We start from the raw sequence: 12,327 nt of genomic DNA on the forward strand, positions 1-12,327 counted from the left end.
AATGCGGAAACTTTTCACCCGCCTTACTCATTTTTCCCCCCTGTTTCATAGTCTGGTTTATTCTCCGTCGACTATATCTTTGTTCGAGAAGAGATCAAGTATGTCCCGTGAATCTGGCAATTTTTAAATAGATTTCCTCGATTCGTGCAAGCCCCAGTGCCGAATCTATTCTCACATTTTAAAAATTCGAAACGACTCGACTGCTTATTACGTTCCGAAGGGTCTAGTCAACTGCAAAAATTCCAAGCGAAAAGAAAGCAAGTCAGGAGAACGCAAAGGTAACGATAGTCGAACGGACGAAACGAGAAGTTCCGGGCGCAGGAATAAAATACGTAGCAGGCTCGTTTAATGCTCGTTGAGCAATACCTACATCGCGCTGCCTGTCTGCCTGAGAATTCTTCCTTTAAAACTCCATCGTACCTGGAACCAGCCGGATAGAAGTCTCTTATTCTCAGCCGACTTTCGGATGGTGTTTCCTCATGCAGTAAATCGCCGCGTCTCCTCGTTGTTTCCCAGATCGTTGACTCGGTGATGAATCGAATTCTTTTGCGGAATAGAAAATCTATCTCGTTATCGTTGCTGATTTATCAATCGACTAGCGAAAACGAGTCAATTCCGTTCTGTACGACGATTTTGTTTACAACAAAGGTCAACGAACAAATTCAGTGTCCTTTTTTTAACGATATGGGTTATCAAACAGAGTCTGAAACGCGTATTTGTGTTTGCTGGATCACTGACGGCCCGGAATGATGTTGGAACAAACTTAATTTCGCAGGAAGACAGATGGCAAGAAGGACGAGTGCATGGTGGCGCAGGAGAAAATGCATCCTGCGTGTGCGCAACGAGTCGAAGGCTCGTTGGAGATGCCAACGTGCCACAGCTTGGCGGAGGCCTGCAAGGAAAACAGGGGCTGCAGGTACGTCAACCGAGTCGAAATATTCATATGACACATTTTTTATTCATTACACACACGGCAACATTTTAATATAGCTTTCTTCCATTTATTCGACGCACCCGTACCGTTTCTTTGAATAATTTTTTGTCAATTAGTCTGGATACAAGAGTTTTCCATATTTCCTTATTCATCTTTTGAATTTGTACGAGTTATTAGGTCGTTGTCTCTTTATCTCTAAATGAAAAAATAGCACGTTGGCTTTAAGAAACTTATCCGAGAAAGAGATCACTTTCACACTCTCAATTCTTGTTTCCGATTCAATAACACATTGAGGAAACGAATCGTTTTCCCCTCGAAGATTATTATCAAGGTAAATTTCCCCGCGTCGAAGGATATCTAACTGCGATTAACGACACAGAAGCGGGAGCCGCGGGGACGCGAGAACGCGACTTCGAGATTAATAAAGGACACATTAAGATCGGAAAAATTAATCAGCGCCGCGGACAACGGCGAACGGTTATCGCGAGATCGTATCGTAGAGCTGGATAAACCGGATCTCTGATTAAACGCCCGCGAATCCCTTTCCTCTTTTTCTTTTTTTTTTCCTTCTCAACCGACTGCTGCCTCTGGGCTACACTTTCAATTTGAAAGTTAAATTGCAAGTCAACGAGACGTGGCTTGATCCAGTCCGGACGCGTAATGAAACAGTTTATTACTGAGAAAAAGACGTCCGTTCTCCTCCGCGAAATTACGGAAAACCGCTCGATCCGCCTCTAACCTGTGAGTTTCGAGTTCCTTTCCTGGAAGTTAAGGAAGAAGGGATCTGATCCACGGGAACGAGCCGTGAGGAGGAGAAAAAAACAGAACCTATTTGTCATGAGTCGATTAACGGATGAGAAGGATCTAATTAAAAGCGGTGACCAATTGGCCGGATCCCTGGAGGATTGAAAAGAAATCAGACGGGGCGCGACCATCCGATTGGAAATTCGGTGAGCGCGTTCATTGAAATTGAAAATTTCCCATTGGAATCGATTTAATGATATCGATCCTCGACGCCACCCGCCGATTAAATTACAATACCCGCACGCGTCGACACGCCACGGTTTTTTAATTGATTTATTATCGGACCCCGCGAAACGAATTCACTTTTAATCTGTCGGAATTTTCAGCCCCCCCCCCCCCCCCCCCGCCCCCCCCATTTCGTTTTTGTTTCTTTTTTTTTCCTTCACTTTTTCCGTCCATGGAATAATTTTGCCCGCGATTTTATGCTTGCCGATGTAACGCCGCTTAATTCGAGATTCCGAGCGGGAACATCAAGCGTTGGAAAGGCGAAATCTCGGACGAAATTTTGCCGGAGAATTTTCTTTCGTTTATCGCTTTGGAAATCCGCGAGGCAAACGAATTATTCGTAAGTTTCAGCCTTGACGTTTATACGATTAAGTAATTGTTTGTATACACGTTCACGTTTTCCAGAATGATAACGTTATTTTAGAATTGAAATTCTCAACTGGGGTTTTATCTACCATTCATTATTCAGAACTTTATACATATATACTGTACCGAGACTGAAAATTTATTCAGCAGAGTGCTTTCTTTCATAATTTAAACTACGCTGAATAATCCCTCATACATTGTACTGCTTCCACTGTAGTACAATTCACTTTCTTAACCTTATTCAACAATACTTGAAGATCTATACAGTTATAATAATATCATCAAATTCCGTGAGTCTGTTTCATCACCCTTGTATTCTGTATCAATTGTTTATACATATACTTCAGGTTACACTATACAATAGCTTGTCCTATCCCTAAATGAAACAGTTGGAAATTCACAAATCCCCGAAAGATAAAAACCTTGTCCTATCCCCTCAGAGAGCCAGTCCTTTTCGAAACATGAAAGCGGTCCCATCAGTCGTGTTTCCGACAACAACCAAGCGTTCGTCAATGTCGGTGCGTTAATTACCGTAACCTTGGGGATCTTTGTGTCACGCAGAATGAAGTTGGAGTACTACGAGCAAAGTTGCGCGGTGGACAGCGTGACGAAGAAATGTGCGGGTCCGCCAGCCGAGTGTAGAAAAGCGATGCTGGGAATCCTCGGGACCGAGCTACGATACAACTGCGCCTGCAAGGGCCCCGATCTCACGCAAATATACGATTGCCTCGGCTGGCAGAGACTTCTCTGGGTGAATCCATGTGTTGGTGAGTGACGTTCTCTCCTTCGTTTTCTTCTTTTTTTCACGCGTCATTTTTTGTTTTCGTTTATTTCATTTGTGGATTCGGCTACGAAACGAACGCCTGGCGTGAGTTTCCCGAATCATCGACGTACGCGAGTTTCGTCGACGTATGAAATCGTTATACAATTCGACGGGATGCTTGTTGAATGCGTTCGTACTGCCCGGGATATCATTGCTGCTCCCACGATATGATTTGATCCCTCTTTTAAATTATACAAGCTCCTATCTAGGGTTAAGTGTGTCCTCCGTTCATGTATTAACGGGACGAAGAGTTGCGAGTAACAAAACTGTAACATTCGAGAAACGATCTGGTTACGATCGCTGGGAAATTCACGGTTAAATCGAATTTTTTCCCCGCGAATCAGAACCGCGGTCGAGCTGGCATCCTCGTGTCATTTTGATCAGAGATCGAAAGCCTGGGAAGCCCCTTCTTGTCGGCTGGATTCCCCATGTTTGATAAAATCGTCCGACGGGACCAAATATTTGCCCGAGTGAGGCCACCAAACATTTCGTACAATACACACTGACCCGGTGTGCCGGTGATTAATATCAACGAGGATTAATATCACCGCGATGACAGAGCCGAATCCTTTGGGTCCCACCCTTCTTATGTTTCTTGTTTCTCTGTTCCCTAAAATCAAATTTTTGCTTATCGTAGTTTTTCCTTCTTCTAACCAAATACTACGTTCCCCTCACATTTTTTGTATCTTCAAAAACAAATGAGTTTCTGCGTTGAATTTCGAGTTTCGTCAATGCTCCAAAAGGAGTACTCCCGGCTGCCTAAATGCTAAGATATATTAATAACGTCGAACATGGACCTCTAAAGGACAATAATCAACTAGCTGTTTCACAAACGATAAATCCTCGTACGACAAACCGATCGAGAAGTAACCTTCACGGATCGTCCTTCGTGAAACGTTTACAATTCGTCGAGACAATGCCGGGAATTACGTGGACTCGTTGCTTTCATCCGGCCGGCGGTGCACGCCCAGGGAACACATAAAAGCGTTCATCCGCAGCAATCGTCGGAGGATCTCTACACTTCGTTACGGCCGGGCAGCCGATGCAACCCGCGTAGAATTGCAATTACAACGGTCGAAAGAACGAACGAACGAACAACACCGCACGACACGGTCGCGGCGCGTTTATCGATCTTACATCTGTTCCACGAGTCGAGTTGCAAAGCTCGACCGTACCCGGCATTCAGCCGACAGATAAGTCATTTAGATATGAAGAAAATTGCGCGCGCTCCGCCGCCGACGAAGTGCATCGCTGCGCCCCTTTCCCCCGCCCTTTTCAGCGCTAACTGCATCGACCGACTGGCTCGATCGCCTTTCGTCGATTCCCGATAGGAATATAGGTCGAGCGCCCGGGGTTTGACGTCCTCCTTCCGCATCCCCACTCTCCTCCCCGATAAACGTGATCGATGCAAATTAACGGTGGACCGGCAGCCGTCGCTCGAATTTATTCCGTTGAAATGCGAGACGCTCGAGAGTTCGGTTTGACTTTCATTAGAACGATTCGTTTGAATGATCCTTGGACCCAGGGAATTTCTGTTACCGCGTCTCGTCGAGAGTCGGGGGGATGCATTTAGACAGTGGAATATTAATTACCGGACTGAAATTACAAGACGGGGACTGCTCTGCCGCCACTCGAACGGTAACTCGCGAAATTTTTAATAATGAATAGAATATGAAAAGACTTCGATTGGTTGGATGATGGAACGAAGAATTTTATTGTTGAACTGTTTACTGAGAATTGGTTAATTTATTTTTTTGATAATTAGGCTTTAATCATCGGTGAACGGGCAGATTTTGTTCATGACTTTTTATATTTTCGAGTCAGAAGTGTTATGTATGAGTCATTGTTAGACTGGGGATTGTATGTATTTATAGCCTATAGGGCTACGTGGAATATTATAAAAAGGAAAACCTTCATCGGATGTAAGAAGTTTTATAGTTGAGTCTGAAGATGACAAGATACTAAAGAGGTAAAAAAAATGTCTACACTTTCCCCTTGTCTTTATGAATTAGTTTATAAAATATCATTTTGCATCAAAATCCATAGTCTGGTCATAATGTTATACTACAAAATATAAATGACCCCTCTGGAGCATAATAAGAAGCTTATCGCCCTCTAGAGGTTAACACTTCGATGTCGGATGACGTACTACTACGTGTTTTCAAAACAAAAGCTGGGTGCGGTGGACCTAGCAGTACGTCTTTTTTAAATAAGAACTTGAATAATAAAAAATAGATAAAAATCGCTTTTCCTATATGTAAAATTTGACAAATCAAAGTAGTAGTTTCTAAATATTTGTAGATTATCTGAAGTTGTATATCTGCGAACATAAAAACCCACCCGCGAGCAAAGTGTTCATAGCAGGCACAGACGCCCGGCGTGGTGGGTCTAAATTTTCGTTTGATACGCGATGTTTGGAAGAAGATTATTGTATTCGGTTCAATTCCGACCGGAGACAATACCATCGATCGTTTCAGTCGAGTCCCAGAAGGACTATCACGCACGCCGGAAACACCATCATTATCCGCGAACAACGACGACGACCGTCTTATCGACGACCAGGTCGCCGGTCAGCGTGACGACCGCCACCGCGGTGGTCGAACAAGTAGAAGATAATCAAATACCGGAAGTGACGAAGTGGTCGACCACCGAACCCACGGAAACTTGGGAAATCACTACGACTACGACGAGTACGACGACCACCACCACCACCACCACGAGCACCACGCCGAGCACCACCACGACCACCACCACGCCACCCCGTGAGTACTATCTTCAGTTTTTACTTCTTTTCTTCGATCTGACCGGTGACCAACATCTTCGTCCTCCATTCTTCTGTTCATAGAACAGTCAATCGGGTCTGAAATAATTGTTCAACGAAATAACATTCAAGCAAGGAAAGATCCACAAGAAAATCTCCCAAATTGATAGCGTTTAACGGTCCATTCTCAAACGGGAGAAACTCTTCGAATACTAGTACCACAGACGAGATATAAGAATAGACCTAACATGCAATGTAATTTTCTGTCCCTTGCTTCGGGGACGTCAGAAGCCCCCGTACCGTATCAGTAACACATTCCTTGCTAGCGAAACCGAAGCAATAATGTATGTATGTATTGCTGTATGTTATCACAGTGTCGAACGTAGTTCCTGAAATCGGAAACTTTTATGGAGAGGTGCGCTCGAACCAGCGTGATTTTCGTGGGACACGAAGTCCGAATAAGATGTTAGGTCTATTCTTATATCTCGTCTGTGCTTGTACGAAAATGACAAATTACAGAGGGTTAATAAATACTGTAAAGAATTCTAGCTTGAGCTTCTTTCACCGCGGTATTACAAACAACGACGAGAATCGAGACGCGACAACTGTCGATAGTTCGAACACGCCCTGTTCCGTAATTTGTCCGCGACAAGCACTTCCAGGCTATTCGTAGAATCGATAACGAGTATGCACAGTTACGTGTACGCGGAAGGGTGTTTGGAAAGCCGTAAAAGGGAAGGGTAGATGGGGGAAGGAAAAGAAAACTGAGGTGCGTACACACGCGGTGACACAGTATTTCGCGAATGGAAAATTCAGGCTCCTTTGATCGTTCTGTCCGAAACACAAGGAATTTTCGTAACGCCGCGGTGAGAAGCCGCGCGTCGAACGTTACAAAGCGAAGTGGCTTGGAAGCCGACTGAAAGAAGGATTCAAAACGTGGAAGAATCGTGGATCGCGGGTGGGATGGGGTGGGAGGGAGGAAACAAGGAAACAGTTCGCCGGGAAACGTGAAACACGCGTCTGAACATTTTCGTCTCTTTGTAGGCTTCTGCGTGGTTCAAAGGCTGAGGCAGAGTCACCAATACATAAGGGAGGGCAAAGGCAAGAGGGTGAGTCCGACAAGTTGCAAAGTATTTTCGCGACCGGCTGGCCGAAACTTGTTCTCTCGACCGGTCCAGACGCCCGTGGAATTCGTGAGAGAGTTGCGACGGAAAGTCCAGGGAGAGATCGGGAATAAAATCGCGATAAATGACAGAATCACGTTTCGAAATTAGAAGGTCCGACCGAGATCTCTTTTATGTATACATACACTCGTGCTCATAAGTATTAGGACACTTATTATAAGTGTTAGGTATCGAATATGCAGTAAATCTTACGAGGCATAAGATCATTATGGCAAGTCTGATAGAAATATTATTTAGGAGATATTAAACCTCGATGGGGAACGCTTGTGACGCTATGATGTAACAAACGTAGCCGAAAATATATGATTTTTACGGAACATCATATTTTCTTCGTACATACCAGGTGTCCTAATACTTACGAACGGTAACGTACGGACCTACATATTTCATCAGTGAACATCAGGGAAATTTACAAACCCCCGTGTACATCCTTTCTATGATTTTGAGGTTACAGTTTCCGTAATAATTAACGAACTATTTTGAAGCTCGCAGCATCTGTGTGCGTTAATTATTTTAAATATACATATAGGTAGTGCTACGAATTAAACTTTGATGTTCAAATTTAATTTCGTTCCTCGAGCGTATCGTTTTGAAAGCAATAAAAGCGAATTACTCGCTTGTTTTGCGGGTGTAAAAATGTGTTCTCTGTTAAAGTGAAGTTAATTGTCGGGGGGTTAAAATGAAGTAACAATTTCGTGTTGAGCGTTTGGAATTCAATGCCATTCTGTTCGATTATAAAACAATTACCGTTCATAAAATTACGAGGAACAAATATATTTTTCGGCTGTTGCTACATCGTACATCGCTGAATACGTAAAAGTAGGTTTTTAATTGGCGCCTATAGGGCGATTTTTCCGTGAACCCAGGCTATTCAGAATAGAATTTTTGTCCTCAGCAGCCATTTGATGCTCATTATCTTCCCGCTCCGTGCCCGTGAATTATAGATACCGTCGAATTGGAAACCGAAAAGTTTAAATTCAAATATCATAATTAACGTCGACGATAATTAATATTCAGCGAACGTATATCCGCGGGTGGTCATTCATCTTTAAAATATTTCGGTATACTCGGATTATATCGCGGTCTGTTGTTGCAATCGATTACAGAAAGGTGGAATACGCGGTGTGGCCATGGCATATACATTTGTTCTTCCGAGCGTATCCAGGAATCGCGAGGATTCAAATGAAAGTTTATAATTAACAACTCGTCCTATTGAAAAAAAAGAAACATCATTTCAACTCGAGGCGAATGGAAAATGTGGCTCTCCGATGCCCAATATAAATGATAAACCGTGAATATTTACGGAATACAGTAACTCCATTATCGAAACAGATGAACGCGTCTGCACGTATTGACGATTACTTCTGAAACTTTCTGGACTTTCGACCGTAATTCGATGTCGAAAAGGAAAAATAATATAATTTATATTTCATGTATAAGTCTCGTCGACTCGGTTGTGTTGATTCAACGAGAAACGGTGTCGCGTTACCGTGTCGACGGACAGAGCGGGTTTCTATGTTTTGAGAAGCAACCGGGAACGAGCCGCGAATTAACAGACCGGGCCCATTTCTAAACAGCTCTATCGCGACGACGAGCCGGAATGCTCGGAACTCTGCCAGTGCAGCGAGGGTGAAGTTTTGATCTGCAACACGATCTGCGTGGATTCGTCGCCCTGCCAGACGGACTTTGCCTTCTACAATCACGAGGCACCGGCGTATCAGGCGCATCGCGGACCCTGCCTCTGTTACAGCGGTCGTTTCATATGCATGCGGCCTTTACCCGGTGAATATACACCCCTCTTGACGCGTCAGTCCCTTTGAATGGCCCCGCGATCCGGCCGATAACCAGTTCGCTGGATAACACATGTTTCCAATTTGCAACTGACGTTAACAACGTGCGACCAGGCTGATTATGAATTAACACCAACAGATTTAATCGAGCGTGTTCTACATTTGTAAAAATTCACTTAATTTTGCTAGTTACGTGTACATTGCGAGAAATCATTTCCTCACGTATCGCCAATTTTGATCTTCGAACAGATTTAGGAAGAGATTTCATAAATTTGAATGGAGAAAATTTACAGAAATAATAGTTTATGTACATACGTAGGTAGTAGGGCACTGCCCTCCTTAAATTAATTATCGCTAACTGACATATTCAGACATCCGAGAAAAATAAGGTTTTATCATTTTCTTTCTGTCATCCTTGTTTTCCATCTTAGGCCATTTTAATGTAGGAAACGGTTTAAACCATATTTATCTTACTTTTTTACATGTATCTTGAACATAAATAATTCAGAGATAAACATAAGTCATAACTTAGGATTATCTAAGTTAGTAGATGTTACATAAAACAATATAAACTAGTAGAATCATTTGAAAACCAGTTAGGACAAATCGATATTAGGCTGTTTCTAGAGACCTAAAGAGCATGCAGGGAATTCTAGCTTTAACTAAAAAGTGAAAAGCATATGGGACTCCAAGTATTTCGAAAAATCTTGAAAAACGATAATTTGTTATATTGGGTATTTTACATAAGGAGGGCAGAGTACGAATATCTGTGTTTTGATTCGATTCATAGTGTTCTAAAAATTTTGTTTGAAGATTTTTAATTTTGATTCGCGAAGAACCGAAGCTGATCGAGGATTCGCGATTAATCGTTTCCGACTTGTCTCCGCAGATGCTTACTCTATACCGCACGGGGTTTTCATGTTCCTGGGATACAGCGAAAAGGACGAGAGCTTATTGCGACAGCACAATAATGTCACAGTCCTGGACGCGATCTCGTCCCTCGATAACTTTATGAGAGAAGAAGTTAATAATCAGGTAAGATATTCTGCCTACATCGCGTTATCCCATCGTAATTAATACCTTCACATTTTATACTTGTACTAAATTAAAAAACTTTCTGGCGCACAGTTAAGCTTTTCGTTCTTAAAAAAAATTAAAAATCTGACAGCAATTTCGAATGTAATAACTTGTATCCCCACAGACGCTCAAAAGTCTCTTCATGTTTTTTCAACTAATACGATCCAATTTCACGCCTCATTGGAATAATTAACATAAAACCATTCAGCACTGATCACTTCCGGTAGTTTACGGTGGAAAATTGCGTTGTTAATTTTCGATCATCCGTGGAACGTATTATCCCACCATTAGTAAAAGAGGTAACTGGAACTCGAAGCTACTGAGCAATAACCGATAATTACGTATTCACGTTGTCGGCGATTCCTCGACTCGATTCATTGATCAGAACGGCCAGTATACGCACGCTACCCGAAAAGGGGGAGGGGGGGGGGAGGTGTATTCGAGAACAGAAAAGCCCCGGAGGGTTTCATAAATCTGAATATAAAGCCAGTACGACGGGCGAAACTTAATAATCCGAGATAGTACTGTACGACGTCGAGACATGCACCCTTATATATATTTTTTTCTTCTGTTTCATTCACAGACAGTGTGCACGCTCTTCTTGTACAACGCGACCCGAGAGAACGTGATTGCAGTGGCGCGTCTCGGGACTGACAATCCGCCCCTAAATAGCAGCCAGGCTCAAAGTCTCCAGCAACTTCTGCGCGTCAAGGTGAGTAAATTGCAAATAGCTACGGCCCATCCCATGTTACCCTGAATTCGCATCAATTCTGATCTTATTTTCCGGGCAACTGGCCTCCTCCTGCCCCACCAATCCCTTGTAACTTCTCTCGCGGCGGTCCTCGTCTCCGCCTCTATTTAGACACTCGTCGCCAGCTGATACATAACGCGTTATTAAATTACGCGTCCCACCGTGAACGTAACTCGCCAGACCTGGCCTCGCCATCGTGAGTCTCCTCCGCCAGGCTCTCGAAAACTTTATCCTCGGGTCTGGAACCTTCCGCCAACCCTCTTGCTCGAGACTTTCGCAGGACTTATGTCGAACAACCTCGGGAACGGATGAATAGAGAATCATCTTCGTGTCCTGTAATTTTAAACGCTCGCGATTTTTAACGAGGACTAACAGAATCTTGGAGAACCGACGTGGATCTCTGGGCAAGCATGTTTGCGACATTTTGGACAGAATGGGAGTGGATTAAAAGTGGAAGAATGTTATGACTTTAAGGGGGGACCATGTTTGTGCGCGGTTATACATATTAGGAACAGAATCCCCGATGACCCGGGTTAACTACAGTTGGTCAGAGAATGTCGCTTTCTTCTACACGTGGTTTTGTCTGTGGTCTCTAAGTGCAGAGTTTAGACATACAGGAAGATTGCCGATTTCGGACCATCGCACAGTGTCCTCGTATAAAATTAAAAAACAGTGTTTGTCCTGGAGAAGTTGTTTTTATTTTTTCGCGGTTTTTGCAGTGGCGAAAGCAGAAGAAAAGAAGAAAAAAAAGCGAACGAAGGAAAGGGATCTCGCGTGTGCAGCGTCGATTCCGTTCGCGCGCGAAAAGGGCTGCGTGTTCACGCGAGCGTGTGCGTGCCACGCGCAGGAAGTGCGTGCAGTCTATCCACGGAGGCGATATCAAACTTTACAGAACTTTTCATTTCTCTCTCTCTCCCCGACTTTCTCCTTCTTTCTCTTGGTGGTTCTTCGAGGGGGAAAACGAGTCAGACGGGCGCGAACGCTTCTCCCCCAAGAATGCCCCGTGCCCCCTATCAGATCTCGCGACTCGGTTGATATCCAACCATGGAAGAATCGTCCGCGAATGAAAGAACTCGGAATTCCGTTTACTTCGAACCGTGATTACTGTCCCTCTTACATTTACTCGCATGATTTACGGAGCTTAAGTGCTCTCCTCGCGGTGACTAAAACTCGGCTCGATCTTTTAAACCCACCGTCAGAGTGGGGAGGGCTGTTTTATGACTTGGTTTCACGAGAAAAGTGAAATACGGAGGGGAAACGTCAATTAACGAAATAATATTTCCTTACTGAATTTATACGACTAGAGTACGCCGTTAAGACCTCGAAATAGAAAGCTATCCGAGACCGTGCTGGACAAGATTGTTCCCCGACGCTGTGTATTAATCGATAAATTGTTCAATGAACGATAGGAGTACCTAGTGGCCGGAAGTCGTAAATAAAAACTCGTCGAATCGAGTAACGATGTAGCGGATAGCGTTAGCAGCGATGAAAGTAGGATATATCTGTGAAAAATTGATAAACGCGCTGGATATATTCCGGAGCCACCGGGTTGGGAAAAATGCTGGGCAAACATTAAGCGACTGCGGGGGCTGAATTCTGCCATCGAAAATCC

At 43.7% G+C, this 12,327-nt stretch overlaps 1 protein-coding gene across 1 annotated transcript in view; it reads left to right on the forward strand.

Moving 5' to 3' along the window:
* LOC107190895 overlaps window positions 1-12,327 on the forward strand; it is a 253,254-nt gene that overhangs the window by 217,151 nt on the left and 23,776 nt on the right. Inside the window, exons 10-16 of the mRNA XM_015579782.1 lie at window positions 776-916; window positions 2,891-3,096; window positions 5,630-5,914; window positions 6,958-7,022; window positions 8,675-8,879; window positions 9,777-9,922; window positions 10,548-10,676. Of these exons, the coding sequence (XP_015435268.1) occupies window positions 776-916; window positions 2,891-3,096; window positions 5,630-5,914; window positions 6,958-7,022; window positions 8,675-8,879; window positions 9,777-9,922; window positions 10,548-10,676 (1,177 nt within the window). The remainder of the gene's footprint in view (window positions 1-775; window positions 917-2,890; window positions 3,097-5,629; window positions 5,915-6,957; window positions 7,023-8,674; window positions 8,880-9,776; window positions 9,923-10,547; window positions 10,677-12,327) is intronic.

Source organism: Dufourea novaeangliae, unplaced genomic scaffold (genome assembly GCF_001272555.1).
Source record: "Dufourea novaeangliae isolate 0120121106 unplaced genomic scaffold, ASM127255v1 scaffold208, whole genome shotgun sequence".
NCBI classification, from domain to species: Eukaryota; Metazoa; Arthropoda; class Insecta; order Hymenoptera; family Halictidae; genus Dufourea; species Dufourea novaeangliae.